The sequence below is a fragment of the Oncorhynchus tshawytscha genome, unplaced genomic scaffold, assembly GCF_018296145.1.
Source record: "Oncorhynchus tshawytscha isolate Ot180627B unplaced genomic scaffold, Otsh_v2.0 Un_contig_6012_pilon_pilon, whole genome shotgun sequence".
Lineage (NCBI taxonomy): Eukaryota > Metazoa > Chordata > Actinopteri > Salmoniformes > Salmonidae > Oncorhynchus > Oncorhynchus tshawytscha.
Window position 1 is genome coordinate 21,936 of NW_024608397.1, and position 24,668 is coordinate 46,603.

Consider the following 24,668-nt stretch of genomic DNA (forward strand, 5'->3'; position numbering starts at 1 on the left):
GTAAATAAGAAATTGTTCTTAACCTTTATTTAACGAGGCAAGTCAGTTAAATAAATACAAGTAATCCAATCACAGGGCACGTAACCAGGAAATGACTCAAATAACCAATAACACTGAACAAGACCGATGGATCGCAGAGAGACAGAGCTTGGTCCCACTCTGATGGATACAGTACTGCATGTTATGTTTATAAATGCACAGTGCATGTATCAAAATCTAAGAACCTGTATTGGCATGTTAAAAGTACACAGTACTGTCCAATGTGTGGATTAATCATGAATCAGCCAATCAGATTACAGTTTAAAGCCCACACAGCGGCTACAGTCCAGGCAGGCCAGTCAGAGCAGGGAGGGTTGAGTGTGGCGAGTTCTGATGGTGTCTGCATGGACCATGAAGCCCCCTTTATTCTGCCCATGGTTGGGAGGGGGGGTTACACACACAGGGGTGTTTGCCCTGTCACCGTGTAGTGGCGGTGGGGGCAGGGCAGAGAGGCCATGTAGTGGTGATAGATACGAGGCAAAGGGGTGTTGAGGGGTTTGTCATTTCAGAGCGTGATATACGACATCAATGAGCGTGCTGTGAGCCTTGATGCTGGCACTTTCAAGCTCTCCACCCCCATCCCACCCCCCTCGCTCTCTCAAATAAAAACGCAGCTCTGTTTGGAGCCAGTGCAGAGGCTCAGGGGATTTTTTTGGTGCAGCAACGGAGCGGGGAAAAGACGAGCATGAAAACACCAGCTTAATTCTGTGATGTTACCAAACATCTGCTCAAAGCAGAGAGCCAAGCCTTACTCCTGGCCAAGCCTTACGCCTGGCCACGCCTTACTCCTGGCCACGCCTTACTCCTGGCCACGCCTTACTCCTGGCCACGCCTTACTCCTGGCCACGCCTTACTCCTGGCCACGCCTTACTCCTGGCCACGCCTTACTCCTGGCCACGCCTTACTCCTGGCCACGCCTTACTCCTGGCCACGCCTTACTCCTGGCCACGCCTTACTCCTGGCCACGCCTTACTCCTGGCCACGCCTTACTCCTGGCCACCCAGCATTAGGCGAGATGAGAGTTGGATTGTGTTCATTGCGGCACACTGTAGAACCAGTTTAGGTAGTCCCTCCTGGTTTGTCAGTTTTTCCCCCCAATTTGGTGCCTAATGAATATGACTCCGCTTGGGGGATGGAGCAAGAACCAGGCTGTTTTTGGTTTGTAGTTTCCCTGTCATTCCCTTCCCTTCCAGAGCCAGGAACAGAGGTGCCATGGTTACATTTTTGGGGGTTCTCTGTAGTACTACTACTAGCCACCTAGGAATATTATGAAGTTGGTTTTAGCTTGCCCAGATAGGTTCCCAATCTCCCAAACTCATAACTAGCTACCAAGAAGCAATTTCAGGCTATCAATCAAGTTAGAGTAGTTAGCTTGTCTAACTGTCTTAGCTGGCATACCAACTGGCAGCATTGCTAGACTTTAGAAAAGTAATTACTAAATTGTACTCAAGAGGTATTTACATTTTTTAGACATGCATAAAAACATTTTAATATATATTTTTACATCAAATTCAGCATAATGATTATGGCTCTAGATTGCAGGAAAATGCTGTTTAATGTGTTTGAAAAATGCAAAACAAATCTGCCATTGAGGGGCTTTCATTCAATCGAAAGGCATTAGAGTGTTTTGGGAGTTATTACAACAGTCCATATTGTCACAGCGACCATGTTTCATGGCCAGACATCACAATACCACACCACAAAACAAAGTACTACCGGTATAGATTCATTAGGAAATACTTGTCAATATTAACATGTAAAATGTGTTGTCACTATAACACAGCAAATGAGGGACATTCCTGACTAGACACCTGGTTACCTTGGCAATGAGACAGTGGATGACCTCAAGACCATATCTGAGCCTGTCAATTCCTGTACCGTGTCCTGCCCATGACCCTTACGTGCACACACAGAGGGATAGATATGTGCATGGACACATGCAACCACAAACAAGCACACAGACAAGGTCGTGCACACACAGAGGGATAGATATGTGCATGGACACATGCAACCACAAACAAGCACACAGACAAGGTCGTGCACAAGCGCACACTTCACAAATCAAGGTCTGGTAGATTAAGGATGTTCTCTTTAAAGCGGCTTAACATTGGATGTTATTCACCTGAACTGTCCTGGTGCCTAACAGCTGGATATGGAGGACGGAGGCTGGGATGTTATTCTCCTGAACTGTCCTGGTGCCTAACAGCTGGATATGGAGGACAGAGGCTGGGATGTTATTCACCTGAACTGTCCTGGTGCCTAACAGCTGGATATGGAGGACAGAGGCTGGGATGTTATTCTCCTGAACTGTCCTGGTGCCTAACAGCTGGATATGGAGGACAGAGGCTGGGATGTTATTCTCCTGAACTGTCCTGGTGCCTAACAGCTGGATATGGAGGACAGAGGCTGGGATGTTATTCTCCTGAACTGTCCTGGTGCCTAACAGCTGGATATGGAGGACAGAGGCTGGGATGTTATTCACCTGAACTGTCCTGGTGCCTAACAGCTGGATATGGAGGACAGAGGCTGGGATGTTATTCACCTGAACTGTCCTGGTGCCTAACAGCTGGATATGGAGGACAGAGGCTGGGATGTTATTCACCTGAACTGTCCTGGTGCCTAACAGCTGGATATGGAGGACAGAGGCTGGGATGTTTTCACCTAGAGAGAGGAAGAAGGCCAGATTTACTAGAACAAACTGTGAGAGAGAGCAAGAAACAGAAAGAGAATGAGATATAGTGGAGAAAGATTGAGGAACAAAGGTCGAGAGAGGTATCAGGAGACCAGGAAAATGAGATGAATAACCCAGACAGTTACCTGTCTGGGGGTGCAGGCTGCCAGAGCTCAGAGGGAGGGCCGGGGGAGGAGGCTGAAGGTGACATCTGTCTGCCTGGCTGGGTTGGTGGCTGGCTGGGTTGGTGGCTGGCTGGGTTGGTGGCTGGGAAATGGAGAAGGCCCTATGGCCCCACTATTTTATTTTACCTTTATTTAACTAGGCAAGTCAGTTAAGAACAAATTCTTATTTTCAATGACGGCCTAGGAACAGTCGGTTAACTGCCTGTTCAGGGGCATAACGACAGATTTGTACCTTGTCAGCTCGGGGGTTGGAACTTGCAACCTTCCGGTTACTAGTCCAACGCTCTAACCACTAGGCTACCCTGCCACCCTGTCTATGAGAGGACAGTAGCAGCAGCCATAAGAGAAAGCACAAACAAACGCAGTACTGCATTCTCTAACAGCCACACCGCCAATACAGGAGGTGGGCCAGCTGTAAGGTTTTATCTTACTGTACTCTGACTGACTCACTACGAGTCCTCTGTGACGGTTATCTTACTGTACTCTGACTGACTCACTACGAGTCCTCTGTGACGGTTATCTTACTGTACTCTGACTGACTCACTACGAGTCCTCTGCCGGTTCTTACTGTACTCTGACTGACTCACTACGAGTCCTCTGCCGGTTATCTTACTGTACTCTGACTGACTCACTACGAGTCCTCTGCCGGTTATCTTACTGTACTCTGACTGACTCACTACGAGTCCTCTGCCGGTTATCTTACTGTACTCTGACTGACTCACTACGAGTCCTCTGCCGGTTATCTTACTGTACTCTGACTGACTCACTACGAGTCCTCTGCCGGTTCTTACTGTACTCTGACTGACTCACTACGAGTCCTCTGTGACGGTTATCTTACTGTACTCTGACTGACTCACTACGAGTCCTCTGCCGGTTATCTTACTGTACTCTGACTGACTCACTACGAGTCCTCTGCCGGTTCTTACTGTACTCTGACTGACTCACTACGAGTCCTCTGTGACGGTTATCTTACTGTACTCTGACTGACTCACTACGAGTCCTCTGCCGGTTATCTTACTGTACTCTGACTGACTCACTACGAGTCCTCTGTGACGGTTATCTTACTGTACTCTGATTGACTCACTACGAGTCCTCTGCCGGTTCTTACTGTACTCTGATTGACTCACTACGAGTCCTCTGTGACGGTTATCTTACTGTACTCTGACTGACTCACTACGAGTCCTCTGTGACGGTTATCTTACTGTACTCTGACTGACTCACTACGAGTCCTCTGCCGGTTCTTACTGTACTCTGACTGACTCACTACGAGTCCTCTGCCGGTTATCTTACTGTACTCTTGACTGACTCAAGTCCTCTGTGACACCACCTCCTGGTATGATAAATATGATGATCACAGGTTCCGAGCATAAACGTTGACAATTGTGTTCAACTGTGTAGATTCGAGGCCAGTCCCTTGTTATAGTGACCCGACAGGGAGCTCTGTAAGACTGATGTTCATTCTCTGGCTGGCTCTAGCTAACCTTAGCAAGCATGCTCTCAAGTTATGTTCTAAATCACTTGCAGACAATTTCAATAATAGATTAGAATCTCAAAATTGGGATTTGAATAATTTGTCATATGTGCCAAAAACAACAGGTATTTACCATAAAATGTTTACATATGAGCTTTTCCCAACGATAAAGAAATAAAACAAAATAAAAATAGAAACATAAGGAAGACAATATAGAATAATGGAGATACATACAGAGAGTACCAGATCAATGTGCAGGGTAATAGATACATACAGAGAGTACCAGATCAATGTGCAGGGTAATAGATACATACAGAGAGTACCAGATCAATGTGCAGGGTAATAGATACATACAGAGAGTACCAGATCAATGTGCAGGGTAATAGATACATACAGAGAGTACCAGATCAATGTGCAGGGTAATAGATACATACAGAGAGTACCAGATCAATGTGCAGGGTAATAGATACATACAGAGAGTACCAGATCAATGTGCAGGGTAATAGATACATACAGAGAGTACCAGATCAATGTGCAGGGTAATAGATACATACAGAGAGTACCAGATCAATGTGCAGGGTAATAGATACATACAGAGAGTACCAGATCAATGTGCAGGGTAATAGATACATACAGAGAGTACCAGTACCAGATTAATGTGCAGGGTAATAGATACATACAGAGAGTACCAGTACCAGATCAATGTGCAGGGTAATAGCTATATACAGAGAGTACCAGATCAATGTGCAGGGTAATAGCTATATACAGAGAGTACCAGATCAATGTGCAGGGTAATAGCTATATACAGAGAGTACCAGATCAATGTGCAGGGTAATAGATACATACAGAGAGTACCAGATCAATGTGCAGGGGTAATAGATACATACAGAGAGTACCAGATCAATGTGCAGGGGTAATAGATACATACAGAGAGTACCAGATCAATGTGCAGGGTAATAGATACATACAGAGAGTACCAGATCAATGTGCAGGGTAATAGATACATACAGAGAGTACCAGATCAATGTGCAGGGTAATAGATACATACAGAGAGTACCAGATCAATGTGCAGGGTAATAGATACATACAGAGAGTACCAGATCAATGTGCAGGGTAATAGATACATACAGAGAGTACCAGATCAATGTGCAGGGTAATAGATACATACAGAGAGTACCAGATCAATGTGCAGGGTAATAGATACATACAGAGAGTACCAATACCAGATCAATGTGCAGGGTAATAGCTATATACAGAGAGTACCAATACCAGATCAATGTGCAGGGGTAATAGCTATATACAGAGAGTACCAGATCAATGTGCAGGGTAATAGCTATATACAGAGAGTACCAATACCAGATCAATGTGCAGGGTAATAGCTATATACAGAGAGTACCAATACCAGATCAATGTGCAGGGTAATAGCTATATACAGAGAGTACCAATACCAGATCAATGTGCAGGGTAATAGCTATATACAGAGAGTACCAATACCAGATCAATGTGCAGGGTAATAGCTATATACAGAGAGTACCAATACCAGATCAATGTGCAGGGGTAATAGCTATATACAGAGAGTACCAGATCAATGTGCAGGGTAATAGATACATACAGAGAGTACCAGATCAATGTGCAGGTTAATCGCTATATACAGAGAGTACCAGATCAATGTGCAGGTTAATCGCTATATACAGGGAGTACCAGATCAATGTGCAGGGTAATAGCTATATACAGAGAGTACCAGTACCAGATCAATGTGCAGGGGTAATAGCTATATACAGGGAGTACCAGATCAATGTGCAGGGGTAATAGCTATATACAGGGAGTACCAGATCAATGTGCAGGGGTAATAGCTATATACAGAGAGTACCAGATCAATGTGCAGGGTAATAGCTATATACAGAGAGTACCAATACCAGATCAATGTGCAGGGTAATAGCTATATACAGAGAGTACCAATACCAGATCAATGTGCAGGGTAATAGCTATATACAGAGAGTACCAATACCAGATCAATGTGCAGGGTAATAGCTATATACAGAGAGTACCAATACCAGATCAATGTGCAGGGTAATAGCTATATACAGAGAGTACCAATACCAGATCAATGTGCAGGGTAATAGCTATATACAGAGAGTACCAATACCAGATCAATGTGCAGGGGTAATAGCTATATACAGAGAGTACCAGATCAATGTGCAGGGTAATAGATACATACAGAGAGTACCAGATCAATGTGCAGGGTAATAGCTATATACAGAGAGTACCAGATCAATGTGCAGGGTAATAGATACATACAGAGAGTACCAGATCAATGTGCAGGGTAATAGCTATATACAGAGAGTACCAGATCAATGTGCAGGGTAATAGATACATACAGAGAGTACCAGATCAATGTGCAGGGTAATCGCTATATACAGAGAGTACCAGATCAATGTGCAGGGTAATAGCTATATACAGAGAGTACCAGATCAATGTGCAGGGTAATAGATACATACAGAGAGTACCAGTACCAGATCAATGTGCAGGGTAATAGCTATATACAGAGAGTACCAGATCAATGTGCAGGGTAATAGCTATATACAGAGAGTACCAGATCAATGTGCAGGGTAATAGCTATATACAGAGAGTACCAGATCAATGTGCAGGGTAATAGATACATACAGAGAGTACCAGTACCAGATCAATGTGCAGGGGTAATAGCTATATACAGAGAGTACCAGATCAATGTGCAGGGTAATAGCTATATACAGAGAGTACCAGATCAATGTGCAGGGTAATAGCTATATACAGGGAGTACCAGATCAATGTGCAGGGTAATAGCTATATACAGGGAGTACCAGATCAATGTGCAGGGTAATAGCTATATACAGGGAGTACCAGATCAATGTGCAGGGTAATAGATACATACAGAGAGTACCAGTACCAGATCAATGTGCAGGGTAATAGCTATATACAGAGAGTACCAGATCAATGTGCAGGGTAATAGCTATATACAGAGAGTACCAGATCAATGTGCAGGGTAATAGCTATATACAGAGAGTACCAGATCAATGTGCAGGGTAATAGATACATACAGAGAGTACCAGATCAATGTGCAGGGGTAATAGCTATATACAGGGAGTACCAGATCAATGTGCAGGGGTAATAGCTATATACAGGGAGTACCAGATCAATGTGCAGGGTAATAGCTATATACAGAGAGTACCAGTACCAGATCAATGTGCAGGGGTAATAGCTATATACAGGGAGTACCAGATCAATGTGCAGGGGTAATAGCTATATACAGGAGTACCAGATCAATGTGCAGGGGTAATAGCTATATACAGGGAGTACCAGATCAATGTGCAGGGGTAATAGCTATATACAGGAGTACCAGATCAATGTGCAGGGTAATAGCTATATACAGAGAGTACCAGTACCAGATCAATGTGCAGGGGTAATAGCTATATACAGGGAGTACCAGATCACTGTGCAGGGTAATAGCTATATACAGGGAGTACCAGATCAATGTGCAGGGTAATAGATATACAGAGAGTACCAGTACCAGATCAATGTGCAGGGGTAATAGCTATATACAGAGAGTACCAGATCAATGTGCAGGGGTAATAGCTATATACAGGGAGTACCAGATCAATGTGCAGGGTAATAGCTATATACAGAGAGTACCAGTACCAGATCAATGTGCAGGGGTAATAGCTATATACAGGGAGTACCAGATCAATGTGCAGGGGTAATAGCTATATACAGGGAGTACCAGATCAATGTGCAGGGGTAATAGCTATATACAGGGAGTACCAGATCAATGTGCAGGGGTAATAGCTATATACAGGGAGTACCAGATCAATGTGCAGGGTAATAGCTATATACAGAGTACCAGTACCAGATCAATGTGCAGGGGTAATAGCTATATACAGGGAGTACCAGATCACTGTGCAGGGTAATAGCTATATACAGGGAGTACCAGATCAATGTGCAGGGTAATAGATACATACAGAGAGTACCAGTACCAGATCAATGTGCAGGGTAATAGCTATATACAGAGAGTACCAATACCAGATCAATGTGCAGGGGTAATAGCTATATACAGAGAGTACCAGATCAATGTGCAGGGTAATAGCTATATACAGAGAGTACCAATACCAGATCAATGTGCAGGGTAATAGCTATATACAGAGAGTACCAATACCAGATCAATGTGCAGGGTAATAGCTATATACAGAGAGTACCAATACCAGATCAATGTGCAGGGTAATAGCTATATACAGAGAGTACCAATACCAGATCAATGTGCAGGGTAATAGCTATATACAGAGAGTACCAATACCAGATCAATGTGCAGGGTAATAGCTATATACAGAGAGTACCAATACCAGATCAATGTGCAGGGTAATAGCTATATACAGAGAGTACCAATACCAGATCAATGTGCAGGGGTAATAGCTATATACAGAGAGTACCAGATCAATGTGCAGGGTAATAGATACATACAGAGAGTACCAGATCAATGTGCAGGGTAATCGCTATATACAGAGAGTACCAGATCAATGTGCAGGGTAATCGCTATATACAGAGAGTACCAGATCAATGTGCAGGGGTAATAGCTATATACAGAGAGTACCAGTACCAGATCAATGTGCAGGGTAATAGCTATATACAGAGAGTACCAGTACCAGATCAATGTGCAGGGTAATAGCTATATACAGAGAGTACCAGTACCAGATCAATGTGCAGGGTAATAGCTATATACAGAAAGTACCAGTACCAGATCAATGTGCAGGGTAATAGCTATATACAGAGAGTACCAGATCAATGTGCAGGGTAATAGCTATATACAGAGAGTACCAGTACCAGATCAATGTGCAGGGTAATAGCTATATACAGAAAGTACCAGTACCAGATCAATGTGCAGGGGTAATAGCTATATACAGGGAGTACCAGATCAATGTGCAGGGGTAATAGCTATATACAGGGAGTACCAGATCAATGTGCAGGGGTAATAGCTATATACAGGGAGTACCAATACCAGATCAATGTGCAGGGTAATAGCTATATACAGAGAGTACCAATACCAGATCAATGTGCAGGGTAATAGCTATATACAGAGAGTACCAATACCAGATCAATGTGCAGGGTAATAGCTATATACAGAGAGTACCAATACCAGATCAATGTGCAGGGTAATAGCTATATACAGAGAGTACCAATACCAGATCAATGTGCAGGGGTAATAGCTATATACAGAGAGTACCAGATCAATGTGCAGGGTAATAGATACATACAGAGAGTACCAGTACCAGATCAATGTGCAGGGTAATAGCTATATACAGAGAGTACCAGATCAATGTGCAGGGTAATAGCTATATACAGAGAGTACCAGATCAATGTGCAGGGGTAATAGCTATATACAGGGAGTACCAGATCAATGTGCAGGGGTAATAGCTATATACAGGGAGTACCAGATCAATGTGCAGGGTAATAGCTATATACAGAGAGTACCAGTACCAGATCAATGTGCAGGGGTAATAGCTATATACAGGAGTACCAGATCAATGTGCAGGGGTAATAGCTATATACAGGAGTACCAGATCAATGTGCAGGGGTAATAGCTATATACAGGAGTACCAGATCAATGTGCAGGGGTAATAGCTATATACAGGGAGTACCAGATCAATGTGCAGGGTAATAGCTATATACAGAGAGTACCAGTACCAGATCAATGTGCAGGGGTAATAGCTATATACAGGGAGTACCAGATCACTGTGCAGGGTAATAGCTATATACAGGGAGTACCAGATCAATGTGCAGGGTAATAGATACATACAGAGAGTACCAGTACCAGATCAATGTGCAGGGGTAATAGCTATATACAGGGAGTACCAGATCAATGTGCAGGGGTAATAGCTATATACAGGGAGTACCAGATCAATGTGCAGGGTAATAGCTATATACAGAGAGTACCAGTACCAGATCAATGTGCAGGGGTAATAGCTATATACAGGGAGTACCAGATCAATGTGCAGGGGTAATAGCTATATACAGGAGTACCAGATCAATGTGCAGGGGTAATAGCTATATACAGGGAGTACCAGATCAATGTGCAGGGGTAATAGCTATATACAGGAGTACCAGATCAATGTGCAGGGTAATAGCTATATACAGAGTACCAGTACCAGATCAATGTGCAGGGGTAATAGCTATATACAGGGAGTACCAGATCACTGTGCAGGGGTAATAGCTATATACAGGGAGTACCAGATCACTGTGCAGGGTAATAGCTATATACAGGGAGTACCAGATCAATGTGCAGGGTAATAGATACATACAGAGAGTACCAGTACCAGATCAATGTGCAGGGTAATAGCTATATACAGAGAGTACCAATACCAGATCAATGTGCAGGGGTAATAGCTATATACAGAGAGTACCAGATCAATGTGCAGGGTAATAGCTATATACAGAGAGTACCAATACCAGATCAATGTGCAGGGTAATAGCTATATACAGAGAGTACCAATACCAGATCAATGTGCAGGGTAATAGCTATATACAGAGAGTACCAATACCAGATCAATGTGCAGGGTAATAGCTATATACAGAGAGTACCAATACCAGATCAATGTGCAGGGTAATAGCTATATACAGAGAGTACCAATACCAGATCAATGTGCAGGGTAATAGCTATATACAGAGAGTACCAATACCAGATCAATGTGCAGGGTAATAGCTATATACAGAGAGTACCAATACCAGATCAATGTGCAGGGGTAATAGCTATATACAGAGAGTACCAGATCAATGTGCAGGGTAATAGATACATACAGAGAGTACCAGATCAATGTGCAGGGTAATCGCTATATACAGAGAGTACCAGATCAATGTGCAGGGTAATCGCTATATACAGAGAGTACCAGATCAATGTGCAGGGGTAATAGCTATATACAGAGAGTACCAGTACCAGATCAATGTGCAGGGTAATAGCTATATACAGAGAGTACCAGATCAATGTGCAGGGGTAATAGCTATATACAGGGAGTACCAGATCAATGTGCAGGGTAATAGCTATATACAGAAAGTACCAGTACCAGATCAATGTGCAGGGTAATAGCTATATACAGAGAGTACCAGATCAATGTGCAGGGTAATAGCTATATACAGAGAGTACCAGTACCAGATCAATGTGCAGGGTAATAGCTATATACAGAGAGTACCAGATCAATGTGCAGGGTAATAGCTATATACAGAGAGTACCAGATCAATGTGCAGGGGTAATAGCTATATACAGGGAGTACCAGATCAATGTGCAGGGGTAATAGCTATATACAGGGAGTACCAATACCAGATCAATGTGCAGGGTAATAGCTATATACAGAGAGTACCAATACCAGATCAATGTGCAGGGTAATAGCTATATACAGAGAGTACCAATACCAGATCAATGTGCAGGGTAATAGCTATATACAGAGAGTACCAATACCAGATCAATGTGCAGGGTAATAGCTATATACAGAGAGTACCAATACCAGATCAATGTGCAGGGGTAATAGCTATATACAGAGAGTACCAGATCAATGTGCAGGGTAATAGATACATACAGAGAGTACCAGATCAATGTGCAGGGTAATCGCTATATACAGAGAGTACCAGATCAATGTGCAGGGTAATCGCTATATACAGAGAGTACCAGATCAATGTGCAGGGGTAATAGCTATATACAGAGAGTACCAGTACCAGATCAATGTGCAGGGTAATAGCTATATACAGAGAGTACCAGTACCAGATCAATGTGCAGGGTAATAGCTATATACAGAAAGTACCAGTACCAGATCAATGTGCAGGGTAATAGCTATATACAGAGAGTACCAGATCAATGTGCAGGGTAATAGCTATATACAGAGAGTACCAGTACCAGATCAATGTGCAGGGTAATAGCTATATACAGAAAGTACCAGTACCAGATCAATGTGCAGGGTAATAGCTATATACAGGGAGTACCAGATCAATGTGCAGGGGTAATAGCTATATACAGGAGTACCAGATCAATGTGCAGGGGTAATAGCTATATACAGGGAGTACCAATACCAGATCAATGTGCAGGGTAATAGCTATATACAGAGAGTACCAATACCAGATCAATGTGCAGGGTAATAGCTATATACAGAGAGTACCAATACCAGATCAATGTGCAGGGTAATAGCTATATACAGAGAGTACCAATACCAGATCAATGTGCAGGGTAATAGCTATATACAGAGAGTACCAATACCAGATCAATGTGCAGGGGTAATAGCTATATACAGAGAGTACCAGATCAATGTGCAGGGTAATAGATACATACAGAGAGTACCAGATCAATGTGCAGGGTAATCGCTATATACAGAGAGTACCAGATCAATGTGCAGGGTAATCGCTATATACAGAGAGTACCAGATCAATGTGCAGGGGTAATAGCTATATACAGAGAGTACCAGTACCAGATCAATGTGCAGGGTAATAGCTATATACAGAGAGTACCAGTACAGATCAATGTGCAGGGTAATAGCTATATACAGAAAGTACCAGTACCAGATCAATGTGCAGGGTAATAGCTATATACAGAGAGTACCAGATCAATGTGCAGGGTAATAGCTATATACAGAGAGTACCAGTACCAGATCAATGTGCAGGGTAATAGCTATATACAGAAAGTACCAGTACCAGATCAATGTGCAGGGGTAATAGCTATATACAGGAGTACCAGATCAATGTGCAGGGGTAATAGCTATATACAGGGAGTACCAGATCAATGTGCAGGGTAATAGCTATATACAGGGAGTACCAATACCAGATCAATGTGCAGGGTAATAGCTATATACAGAGAGTACCAATACCAGATCAATGTGCAGGGTAATAGCTATATACAGAGAGTACCAATACCAGATCAATGTGCAGGGTAATAGCTATATACAGAGAGTACCAATACCAGATCAATGTGCAGGGTAATAGCTATATACAGAGAGTACCAATACCAGATCAATGTGCAGGGGTAATAGCTATATACAGAGAGTACCAGATCAATGTGCAGGGTAATCGCTATATACAGAGAGTACCAGATCAATGTGCAGGGTAATCGCTATATACAGAGAGTACCAGATCAATGTGCAGGGGTAATAGCTATATACAGAGAGTACCAGTACCAGATCAATGTGCAGGGTAATAGCTATATACAGAGAGTACCAGTACCAGATCAATGTGCAGGGTAATAGCTATATACAGAGAGTACCAGTACCAGATCAATGTGCAGGGTAATAGCTATATACAGAGAGTACCAGTACCAGATCAATGTGCAGGGTAATAGCTATATACAGAAAGTACCAGTACCAGATCAATGTGCAGGGTAATAGCTATATACAGAGAGTACCAGATCAATGTGCAGGGTAATAGCTATATACAGAGAGTACCAGTACCAGATCAATGTGCAGGGTAATAGCTATATACAGGGAGTACCAGATCAATGTGCAGGGGTAATAGCTATATACAGGGTGTACCAGATCAATGTGCAGGGGTAATAGCTATATACAGGGAGTACCAGATCAATGTGCAGGGGTAATAGCTATATACAGGGAGTACCAGATCAATGTGCAGGGGTAATAGCTATATACAGGGAGTACCAGATCAATGTGCAGGGGTAATAGCTATATACAGAGAGTACCAGATCAATGTGCAGGGGTAATAGCTATATACAGGAGTACCAGATCAATGTGCAGGGGTAATAGCTATATACAGGAGTACCAGATCAATGTGCAGGGGTAATAGCTATATACAGAGAGTACCAGATCAATGTGCAGGGTAATAGCTATATACAGAGAGTACCAGATCAATGTGCAGGGTAATAGCTATATACAGAGAGTACCAGATCAATGTGCAGGGTAATAGCTATTTACAGAGAGTACCAGATCAATGTGCAGGGGTAATAGCTATATACAGGGAGTACCAGATCAATGTGCAGGGGTAATAGCTATATACAGCGAGTACCAGATCAATGTGCAGGGGTATGAGGTAGACATGTACATGAAGGGTAAAGTGATTTGGGGACCAGTACCAGATCAATGTGCAGGGGTATGAGGTAGACATGTACATGAAGGGTAAAGTGATTTGGGCCCTTGCTTCTTCTCAATAGAGTTTCAAATGAACGCGTTGTCAAGGACAATTCTGTAACAAAGTGTGAGCACCAATAAAATCCCTCTCTCACAAACCCTATGATTGTCAGACAACGTAAACCTTCAGAGCACGGGTCACCTGTTTAAACTAAGACATCAACAACCGGCTAATCCCGAACGTGGACATGAACCCTCCATGTCATCACTATATCACCTGTCCTCAATGTGACCCACCATCTTTGACCTCTGTGAAGTGGCTTGTTTGTTATATTACAGTTCATATATTGTGGTGGTGTGTGTCTGTCGGTCCTCGATAGCGTTGTAAGATGTGGACAGGGGAACTGTACTGCCGAGTCGGGTTAGAGAACCCTAGACACAGATAGATAACACACACACATAAAATCTCTCTCGCTCAAACAAATCTCTTTTTTTTGTTCCCCTCTTCACAAAGTTAATCTGGAGCGTGTAAGAGGTGCCTCAGATAACTGTCTGCTCCTCTAATAGCTCTTTCCAAGTTTGTCTGTTCTGATGTCACAGAGGATAAGATAAGAAATGTTGAGTAAATAAAATAAAAAAATCGAACTATTAAACTATTGGATTTTTTGACACAGATATTGAATGTGTATTTGAGCATTCTGCCTACACAGCAATCTGTCTAGCCATTTTCACCTGTATACTATCACTGAAAAAGACTGCTTGGAGCCCTGTGTTTTGGATTGAGGGCATTGATGTGTGTGAGATGTCCTATTTCAACCAGAACATCAGAGAGAGCGCTAGTCCTTTAGTCTGCAGCCAGATGGCCTTCATAGAAAGCAGGAAGATAATAAGAAGTCTCAAATAAGGAAAATGTCTGTCTTTTCATTTCTGCTGATTCAAAAGCATTGCTCTGCTATTAAAATTGTTGAAGGAGCATTCAGGCTCCCGAGTGGAGCAGTGGTCTAAAGAACTACGTCTCAGTGCTAGAGGCGTCACTACAGACACCCTGGTTCAAATCCAGGCTGTATCACAACCCCCATGATTGAGAGTCCCATAGGGCTGCGCTCAATTGGCCCAGTGTCGTCCAGGTTTGAAATAAAAATAAAATTAGGGCTTCAAGAGACAATTCTGTTTACATTCCACTGTTTGGAGGGGGGCAAGTCTCACCCTATTACCATCCCTTAACTACACAGTCACCACTGCACAGCTGCGCCCCACAGTGGTACACTGGAGAACTACAGCCACTTTTTCTGACTAACAAGAAATCGTGATTCATTTAATACAGTGCATTTACAATTGTCATTTAATAGGCACTCTTATCCAGAGCAATTAGGGTTAAGTGCCTTGCTCATGGGCACATAGATTTTTCACCTCGTATCAGTGATGACAATATCACCAAAAGCTTAAATGCTCTCCCTGGTTGTTCATTAGGCACCAAAATAAATAAAATGTTAAACAGGGAAGAACCGCTTATTTTTGTTTTCTGTTGAAAAACAATTTGCCATATTGTGTCCAAATGAATACAACCCCTGTGCCCCTGGCCACTAGTCATGACTCGTGACCCAGCGGTCTGAGTCAGAGTTAAGCCAGACTTAAACCAAGGGTCCTTGAGATGTTAACATCCGAGGAGGAATAGGCATGGTCCATATAAGACCCATGCAAAGTCACTGTGTCTCCATGGCCACCAAGTCACGACCGGCCCTTCTTGCTGATACGTCTACTTTAGGCATTCGTCGAGACGACAATACTGACACTTCCTGGTGTGACCATGAAGGTTAAATACACATTGATGAGCCACAATGTGAAACTGATGAGTAAATCATCAATTACATTATGGTACTAAAGGAGCAGCTATGTAGTTTATTTACATTTTGTAAATACAGGAAGTCAGGAGCCTTGGCTTATACGAGCCAGAAGCACTCTCGGGTCCGAAGGCAATCTGTTTCGGTAGCGTGGCAGCTTGTTGTACAAGTACACCCCCTGGACAGGACACTAGTCTATCGCAGGGCCTGTAAATATAGTACCACAAACAAACTCCTATCACACCACATACAATGAATGATATGATCCACAATCTATCTCTCAGTCGTCTCTGACGGAGTGTCTGTTCGGCCCTGTGTGAGCACAGGCGTTGGCATTTAGAAGAAAAATAAAACGTGTCCTCATACATTGTATCATAGTGAATTTGAGGAGTAGCCGCGACTGGGACTCAAACCAGGTCCAGCGACTGTCAACTCAACAACTGATACACCAAGAGGTCTGAACCTCCAGGTCTCTTGGTGTTGGCTTAAGGTCACTACAGTATAGCTGCATCTATACTGTATTCTCCAGAGACCAGAGCTGTTTTCATCTGATCTATAGATGCTGACCAAGCTACCTGGATATACAATACAGTAAAATATAGACAGGTGCATGAATTCAATATTTTCCAATTAATTACAGAATAGTTTCACATTTCAGTCACGTAGCAGACACTCTTATCCAGAGCAACTAGGGTTAAGTGCCTTGCTCAAGTGCACCTCGGCAGATTTTTCACCTAGTCTGCTCAGGGATTCAAACCAGCGACCTCTCAAATACTGCCCCAATGCTCATAACCGCCAGGCTACCTGCCTGTTAATGGTTTGGACAGTGGTTTGACACAGAATTATGACGGGATTGAGCAAATGGGCAGTAACGATCAGGATCTCAAAATATTCCAAGCAAACATTTCCTTTTATTCAGTCATTGGTGAACATTCACAACAAACCATTCTGACCACAAGCAATCTACAAGAACACACAGGTGTGTTGTATTATATGCACCATAACGACATATTTAAATAATACCCCATCATCACAAATGACCTTAAGTAATAATGTCACTTGTGATGGCCAGTGGATCAGATTTAACTGCTGTTTGAGCACCCTCTAGTGTTCAGAAATAAGGCAAAACATTTTTGGGTACCTTACATCTCTCTATCCAGGCTACTCAAGCCAACCCCTGTTGTATCTAACCTGATTCCACCTGTAACCTGATTCAACCATGTAATTATTGAATCGGGTGTGCTAGATTAGATTCAGAGTGAAAACCTACAGGATGGTAGCTCTCCAGGAAGAGTGTTAGAGAGCCCTGCAGTAGGCCCTGACAAAATGAAAACACAGAACATCAGACAGGTCCCATTTCATTTATTGGGTCAAAAAGAGGAGTGTTAAGGTCATTGAAGTTCTCATTAAAAACAGTACAAATCATGTTAACATTGACACTAAACAGAGCTTCAAGAACTGTTCTAAGACTATGTTAAATAGTCAGCATTTCTAGGAATAACATCAGTTCATGGTTTCAACTCCATGATCAGAATATTTAAAAAAAAAGGTAGTTTAGTCACTTTTCAACTCATCTAGATTCTAGCTAATCTTTCATCAGATCACCAACAGTAATATAGCAACAGAAAGCATGCAGTGCCATTTTAGGATTTGTCTCCTTAGTTAACTGCCACAATTAAGTCTCATTCAGATACGAGTAGTTGAAAGACAGATTAGGCTTCCCTCTCATTCCATGACAGGTTAAGCATGAAGTGGGACATGTTGTCCCAGCTGATAAAGCATATCTATTTATTTATTAGTGTTGTGTACAATAAAAACACTATTAGGTATCGAAAGAAATTCAACAACCACAGGCCTACGCAAGAGCACTCAACCTTACAACAAGCCTCTGTGACCCTCATCACTCACCAACTCAGAAGTCTCTTCTCGACAGTGGCCTTCTGAACCGTCATCACATGAACCTCGTCCCCAGGCTCAATTGCTACCACATAGAGAGCCGGCTGTGTGGACGAGATTATGATCACACACGCAATCCTTCACACTCAACATTCCATATCTTGCTTACAACCTCAACTAGAAGAGCCCTGGTCTACATACACGAACCCACCATTATACCGGCTGCACTCAAGTCTCTGACACGGAACCAGCAATTGAAGATTAAAAAGGTCATGAGACATGTAATTACGATACACATGGTGCAACAGACAAAAACACACGACACATAAGTGACAAGACCGGGGATCAATGACTCACACATGATTAGACAAAGACAATAGACAAGGATCAGATAGATGAGCAACTTGAATTTGGAATAGTGATTAGTGACTAATCAATGGATGATGCAAGCAGGGAGAGGGTAGTGGAGGAATTTAGCAGTGAAAAATAGTGGAAGCAAATTATAGTGCAATATAGGAATCCATACAATAGTCATATTTAGAAAGTGCCAAGAAATCAAGACTAAACTTACTAAAGCATCACCATGCAAAGAAAATAAACATTTCACCAGCTAGCACAAGACTAAGGCAAAAACCTGAAACAGCCATACTTACATTCAACACCATTCAAACATTAAATGACTAATTGGTAACCCCTCCCATGGGTAAAATGGATTCTCCAGTATCAATCTAAATCAATCATTCACCAGCTGCTCTCTATGCGTGTGCCTGTTTACAGTCATAAATGAGCAATTATTTATGTAACGAGCAAAACCACCATTGAAATATACTTCCATAGCGGAGAAGACACATGAATCCTGAAAAGCTTTTTACTGAGAATTCAGATATGCCAATATTAAAATGTCTAAAAACATGTGAAACCCCCAAAATCTAAAGTCCTCGTCATCAGAGCACAGGCTACTGAAGCAGGGAAGACAAGTACACTCAAGCAGTGGGAGCATTGTGACAACGTTGCCATCCAGTAAACCAGCTAGCTATGCCATGAAACAACACCGTCATGTGATCCACAGGTCCCATTCTGGAGGTTAAAGGTCATTCTTAAACTCAGAGGTCCATAACTGGGCCGTCCTCCCCACTGCCCATCTGTAAAGGTTTCCATGTCCTTTTGACATAGTCAGTGTCCTAAGAGCAAGTACCACAACCCTCCACTCCTCTCAGAACATAGGATTCTTCACAGAGGAATTGCAGCATCCACTGGGTTTCAACTAAACTATGCCTCAGCACAACATTAGTATAGAAGTTATCCATAGAATCAACAGGTGAAATAGGGCCACGGACTCCAGGAGCGGACCCACAGGAAGAGATGCCTCTAGTTTGAATACTTCAGAGCCAGCTAGAGGAGAAAGAAAGTCTCATCATTTTCACATTCTAGCTCATTTCCCCTGAAATAAAAAAGGTGTTTTCTCTTTGATGGGCCACTTTAAAGCATTCTAGGGCCTAATAGTTTTAGATTACCAATGTCATCCAATTACATAAACATTTAATTAATGAGTTAATTACCTGTGTATGTTCTCATCAATGAGAGTGTTACGCTGGTATACTTATAATGCCTCCTCTCCAAATGAAGAGTTTATTATGAGGATTGATTGGCTCACAATTACTGTAAAACCTAATGGTATGGGGGTGTTGGTAGCCCTCTGGCTCTCTCATTGGGTAGGTATTCTAGACAAGGTCAACTACACAGCATAGTGTGGAATGATACACACTTCATAATACATGTTAAGTTGCTCATATGTCACGAGCATGGCTGGACCAAACGCAGAGGCTGAAATCAAACTTTCCCCCAACTGTCTGTGGTGTGTCTGTGGTGTGTCTGCCGTGTGTCTGTGGTGTGTCTGTGGTGTTGATATTTAACAGCGCAGCGTCTCACCTTGTGGGCAGTGTCTGCAAACTGCTGGGCTTTGTGCATCAGGTCTACTGTCTGGTTCTCGGCACGGCCCAGTCTCTCCCCACGCTCCTGCAGGGCCTGGCTGGCCCTCTGGACTACACTACCCATACTGCCCCCTGGGGGGCGCTGCCCACTGGGACTTGCTCTGTGACCTGCTGCACAACACACAGAGAAACAGAGAGACAGAGACAAAAACTGGTCAAGACCACACACACCAAAGATAGGATACCTAGATGGGATACCAAACAGGTATAACATTATGTTACAACATCCAAGAGCCAGAATCAAAATGTCGATCTAGCCATCTTTGCTTTCTTTTATTCTAAACTAATGTTTGTCGAGAGAGAGGTAACAATCTGTAGGGGGGGCTAGATCATGCCACCTGGACTGGTCAACTTAGGAGAGAGACTGCCCTACATTTTCTGTTGGTCTACATCTCTATGCCCTGCTACTGCCTGGCACCTCTCCCTGTGCCACACACACACACACACACACACGTCAGTTGGTTCCATGAGGAGCCGCGTTTCTTCTCAGTCTCCCTACCCCGCAGACTCAAGGCTAGCCTTTGTTATTTTAGCAGGAGGTTTGGACACAAAGTCGCCAGTCAGCTAGCCGCAACCTCATAGAAGAGCCATTCTCTACTGTAGCGGAGAGAGGTGTTACAGAGGACAATTGACAAAACCATCCATCGCCTGAGAGAGGATTATAAAGGAGAATATAAAGGATAGAGCCATAGGCCTACCACTAAGGTTTGTCCTTATATTATTGACGGTTGTTTTGTCCCCTTACCTCCAACCTGAGGACTGCTTTGTTTTGAAACCATCCCCTTCTTCATGCGGTTGAAGAAGACCTTGCAACGGTAGATGACCAGATTCACAGTGCAGGCATCTGTTAGAATGACACCCAATGAGACTGATAAAAGCTGTATCATAACCATGATCAATAGGGCAAATAGACAGTACAGAATTAAACAGGAAATTGGAGTCCATGCCATATCATGAGGATAAACCACTCCTACAGTCTCAGAATAATGCAAACTGATAGCTGGTCAATATTGCACCCTAACACTTCCCCTAGGTCAATGCACGTCGATCTGCAAACATGGAAGGGTTAGGACCAAGGGGAAGGGAGTGAATTGGGACTGACTTTTGACAGACTACGCTTCTCCTTTCACACCCCTTTACCTCCTGTGAGTTTGGACTGACAGTTGACAAATTCAGTCTGGCGGGGCCTGGGACCCACTGTGCTCTTCCGTCTAGCCTGGGCCCCTGGACCTCCTCTTTGGCCCCCTTGGGATCCTGGGCTAACCTGGGCCCCTGGACTAGCTCTCTGATCCTTCTGCTGGTCTCCAGCTGGGCTACCCAGGCCACCAGGGACCCGCTCCTTGCCCTCCCAGTAAGTCTGACAGGCGTGGTACATGATCTGGATGAAGATGCACTTCTCTGCCGCTGAGCTGGCCACCCATTGGTCAAAGGCGTTGTCGAATACCAGGTCAAACTCTGGGCAGTCCTGTGGGAGTTTACAGAAGGGTATACAGATGAGGGATACGATAGAGAGGTCACAAGACAGTAGAGGAGAATAGTGGACCAAACCAATCGCCCAGAAACACATGGGTCAGAATCCTGGTGCTCCAATCCCAATTCAACCCTTTATCCATCAAGACCCGATTGGCTCTACTAGTCTAATTAGCCCCCAAACCGCACTGATTCTCATCCATTCTGCTTTGGGAAACTGAACAATGGATACAGGGCTTCCAGAGAGTCTAGGCAGTACAGGCTAAGATACACAGAAAAAAAAAAAACACTACACAGAAAATCACATCTATACCATCTCTATGATGACGTCACCTTGTTGGGGTCGATGCCATCGACCTGGCGGAGCTGCTCCACACTCCACTGTGACCTCCTGGTGAAGGGGGCAGAGCCTCCAAACTGCTTGACCTTGGTGATGAGGAGCTGGGCTGGTCTCTTATTGGTCACTGGGGGATTAGGAGGGGTCATCGGTTAGAAATATGAAACCAAAGCACACGTCATATAATGTAAAAATATCAAAGTAAATCTACACAGTACTACAATGAAGACAGGATATAAAGAATAGATTTAGGATTCACTTTCCACTACTAAACGTGTGTTTGATTTTTTACAAACATTGGACACACACGGGACCAGTCACCATCACAGATCAACAAACAGACCGCCAATGCCCATTCTTCTTCAGTGGATTCTCTTGTTCAAATGATATGAGGGGTTGTAATGGGGAGACTGGCAGTGCCAGCTGAGGACACTAGTCACTCTTCCGTCAGTGGTGTAATTGGGACGGTGTGAAGAGTCCCTCGAGGGACACTGGGGCAGTGAATGCCCATCACTCTGGGTGACTTCATCACAGTAACAATAGCTACTATGGATGGAGAGTGAGTGACACTGAACATCTAAATAATATGCAAGTGATCCTTCCTGCTCAATTATAGGATCCATGTCCTCTGACAACGTCAGACTCAGTGGTATTAGATAGCCAGCATCACAATGCCCTGACTGCAACACAATGAATACCTCTGCATCCTTCCAGTCAGATAATTCCACCATGAGATGGTTAAACAACGTAGCCTTTTAATCCTGAACAAGAGAGTTGTATATATACACAGCAGATCAACAAGTCCTGGATTTAAAATTCAAGTCACAATGGTCCCAGCTGAGAGAAATATGTTAGAGGAGCCTACCTGACAGACAGATGTATGTCATAAAGAAATATGTTAGAGGAGCCTACCTGACAGACAGATGTATGTCATAAAGAAATATGTTAGAGGAGCCTACCTGACAGACAGATGTATGTCATAAAGAAATATGTTAGAGGAGCCTACCTGACAGACAGATGTATGTCATAGAGAAATATGTTAGAGGAGCCTACCTGACAGACAGATGTATGTCATAGAGAAATATGTTAGAGGAGCCTACCTGACAGACAGACAGACAGATGTATGTCATAGAGAAATATGTTAGAGGAGCCTACCTGACAGACAGATGTATGTCATAGAGAAATATGTTAGAGGAGCCTACCTGACAGACAGATGTATGTCATAGAGAAATATGTTAGAGGAGCCTACCTGACAGACAGATGTATGTCATAGAAATATGTTAGAGGAGCCTACCTGACAGACAGATGTATGTCATAAAGAAATATGTTAGAGGAGCCTACCTGACAGACAGATGTATGTCATAGAGAAATATGTTAGAGGAGCCTACCTGACAGACAGATGTATGTCATGTTAGCCTACCTGAAATGTTAGAGAAATAGGAGCCTACCTGACAGACAGATGTATGTCATATATTCTCCCTTGCCTCCAGTGGGAAGAAAGGGAACCTTTTTCCTTTTTCTCCTCTTAACCTCCACAGCCACTAGTATCCTCTCATCCCGGGGGGCAAACACTTCCCTGTTGATAACTGACTGGATATTCATAGTGATCTGGGAGTAGGATAGCCAATAGACAAAACAGATTGATGAAGGAAAATATTGAGTATTTTACTCGTGAGTCACATGCTTAGTGTATTGTCTTCCAAATGAATAACATCGTATGTGAAAGGTTAGCTACAGATTGGTTAAATCACATTATCTGGTGTAACAAATATTTGTTTGTATTCAATTACTGGGAGTTACAGGGTAGGTAGTGTTTAGTGTAGCGCAGAGATATCTTCATGGAGCAAAACAAGAATTTATTAAAATAACATTTTCTACATTCAAAACCGACACCTGCAATGGGCCACTTACGAGACCCGTGTTTCCATAAATGAAGGACAAAGACAGTGTCGCCAAAGTATTACACCAAACAGCACCGATCATGTATCTCCCAGTAATGGATACCAAAACTCTTCGGTTAAACCACATTATCTGGTGAAACTATCTGTATTGTAGCTAGTGAAAGGTGAACTGCACACCTGTTAGAGTGGGAGACGCATTAAACTGATTCAAATGAATGTGTCACGGGTCCTCTTTATTCGTTTAAATATGATTACATTTATCATCATCAAAATCCCCAAATGCTTTATCGATTATTATTTAGTAACCCTCGAAATACAACTAAGAGAGAAGAACGTTGTATGGTATACAATACCTTGTTTGTTGTTTTACTCCACCAAGATGCAGAAACAGCTAGGCTGATTACCAAACGACTCGCATGGCTTGTCGGGCTGCCACCTCTAATCAACCGCCACAAGGTTTACAATCCGAGTTAAATTTCTACTCTAGAGCATTGCGGAGAAGATGACTCTGTCTGGAGACCATCCCATTTGAACAAGTTAGAAGTCACGTGGGGGAAATGATTTATTGGGTTGAATCTCATACAATAATTATTTTAATCTTGGTTTACCATCATTCTTCATAGGCTTACTCTTTGCAGGTTGCTCTCTCAGGAATACATTAAACTGGAAATCAGCAGCAAAAACAATAGCAACGGCACCCTCACTCCTGGTTTGGTAAAAATATGATTGTGCTAGATAAATGTATTCACTCTCCAATCCATAGACAGCTATGCATGTAAGGATCCATCAA

The 24,668-nt window shown here is 43.1% G+C and overlaps 2 protein-coding genes across 3 annotated transcripts; both read right to left on the reverse strand.

Moving 5' to 3' along the window:
* Positions 1-1,609: 1,609 nt before the first annotated feature.
* LOC121843497 lies at positions 1,610-18,477 on the reverse strand. Its single transcript, XM_042313111.1, has 4 exons — positions 18,469-18,477; positions 18,192-18,283; positions 2,857-2,996; positions 1,610-2,700 (listed from the first exon to the last, which is right to left on the reverse strand). The coding sequence occupies exons 1-4, from the start codon at positions 18,475-18,477 to the stop codon at positions 2,141-2,143; spliced, it is 801 nt and encodes a 266-aa protein (XP_042169045.1). The 3' UTR covers positions 1,610-2,140.
* A 309-nt stretch (positions 18,478-18,786) lies between these two features.
* Positions 18,787-24,425, reverse strand: LOC112217914 (syntaxin-binding protein 6). Of its 2 annotated transcripts, XM_024378522.2 has the most exons (7): positions 24,232-24,425; positions 23,426-23,585; positions 21,974-22,104; positions 21,311-21,635; positions 20,916-21,014; positions 20,109-20,281; positions 18,787-19,571 (listed from the first exon to the last, which is right to left on the reverse strand). In XM_024378522.2, exons 2-7 carry the CDS (start codon positions 23,577-23,579, stop codon positions 19,548-19,550), a joined length of 906 nt encoding a protein of 301 aa, XP_024234290.1. In that variant the 5' UTR covers positions 23,580-23,585; positions 24,232-24,425; the 3' UTR covers positions 18,787-19,547. The 2 variants fall into 2 exon arrangements, with proteins under 2 accessions (XP_024234290.1, XP_042169047.1); XM_042313113.1 differs by lacking the exons at positions 23,426-23,585; positions 24,232-24,425 and adding an exon at positions 22,843-22,881.
* Positions 24,426-24,668: the final 243 nt, after the last annotated feature.

Excerpts from the sequence above, each read along its gene's own strand:
- LOC121843497 (XM_042313111.1), bottom strand. Across the intron at positions 2,997-18,191 it reads GAGAAGAGACTTCTGAGTTG|GGCCTTCTCCATTTCCCAGC; the intron begins GTGAGTGATGAG and ends GTGGGGCCATAG. Across the intron at positions 2,701-2,856 it reads CAGCCTGCACCCCCAGACAG|GTGAAAACATCCCAGCCTCT; the intron begins GTAACTGTCTGG and ends TCCTCTCTCTAG.
- LOC112217914 (XM_024378522.2), bottom strand. The coding sequence starts at position 23,579 with ATGAATATCCAGTCAGTTATCAACAGGGAAGTGTTTGCCCCCCGGGAT. Across the intron at positions 22,105-23,425 it reads GACATACATCTGTCTGTCAG|TGACCAATAAGAGACCAGCC; the intron begins GTAGGCTCCTAT and ends CTAATCCCCCAG. Across the intron at positions 21,636-21,973 it reads ATGGCATCGACCCCAACAAG|GACTGCCCAGAGTTTGACCT; the intron begins GTGACGTCATCA and ends AAACTCCCACAG.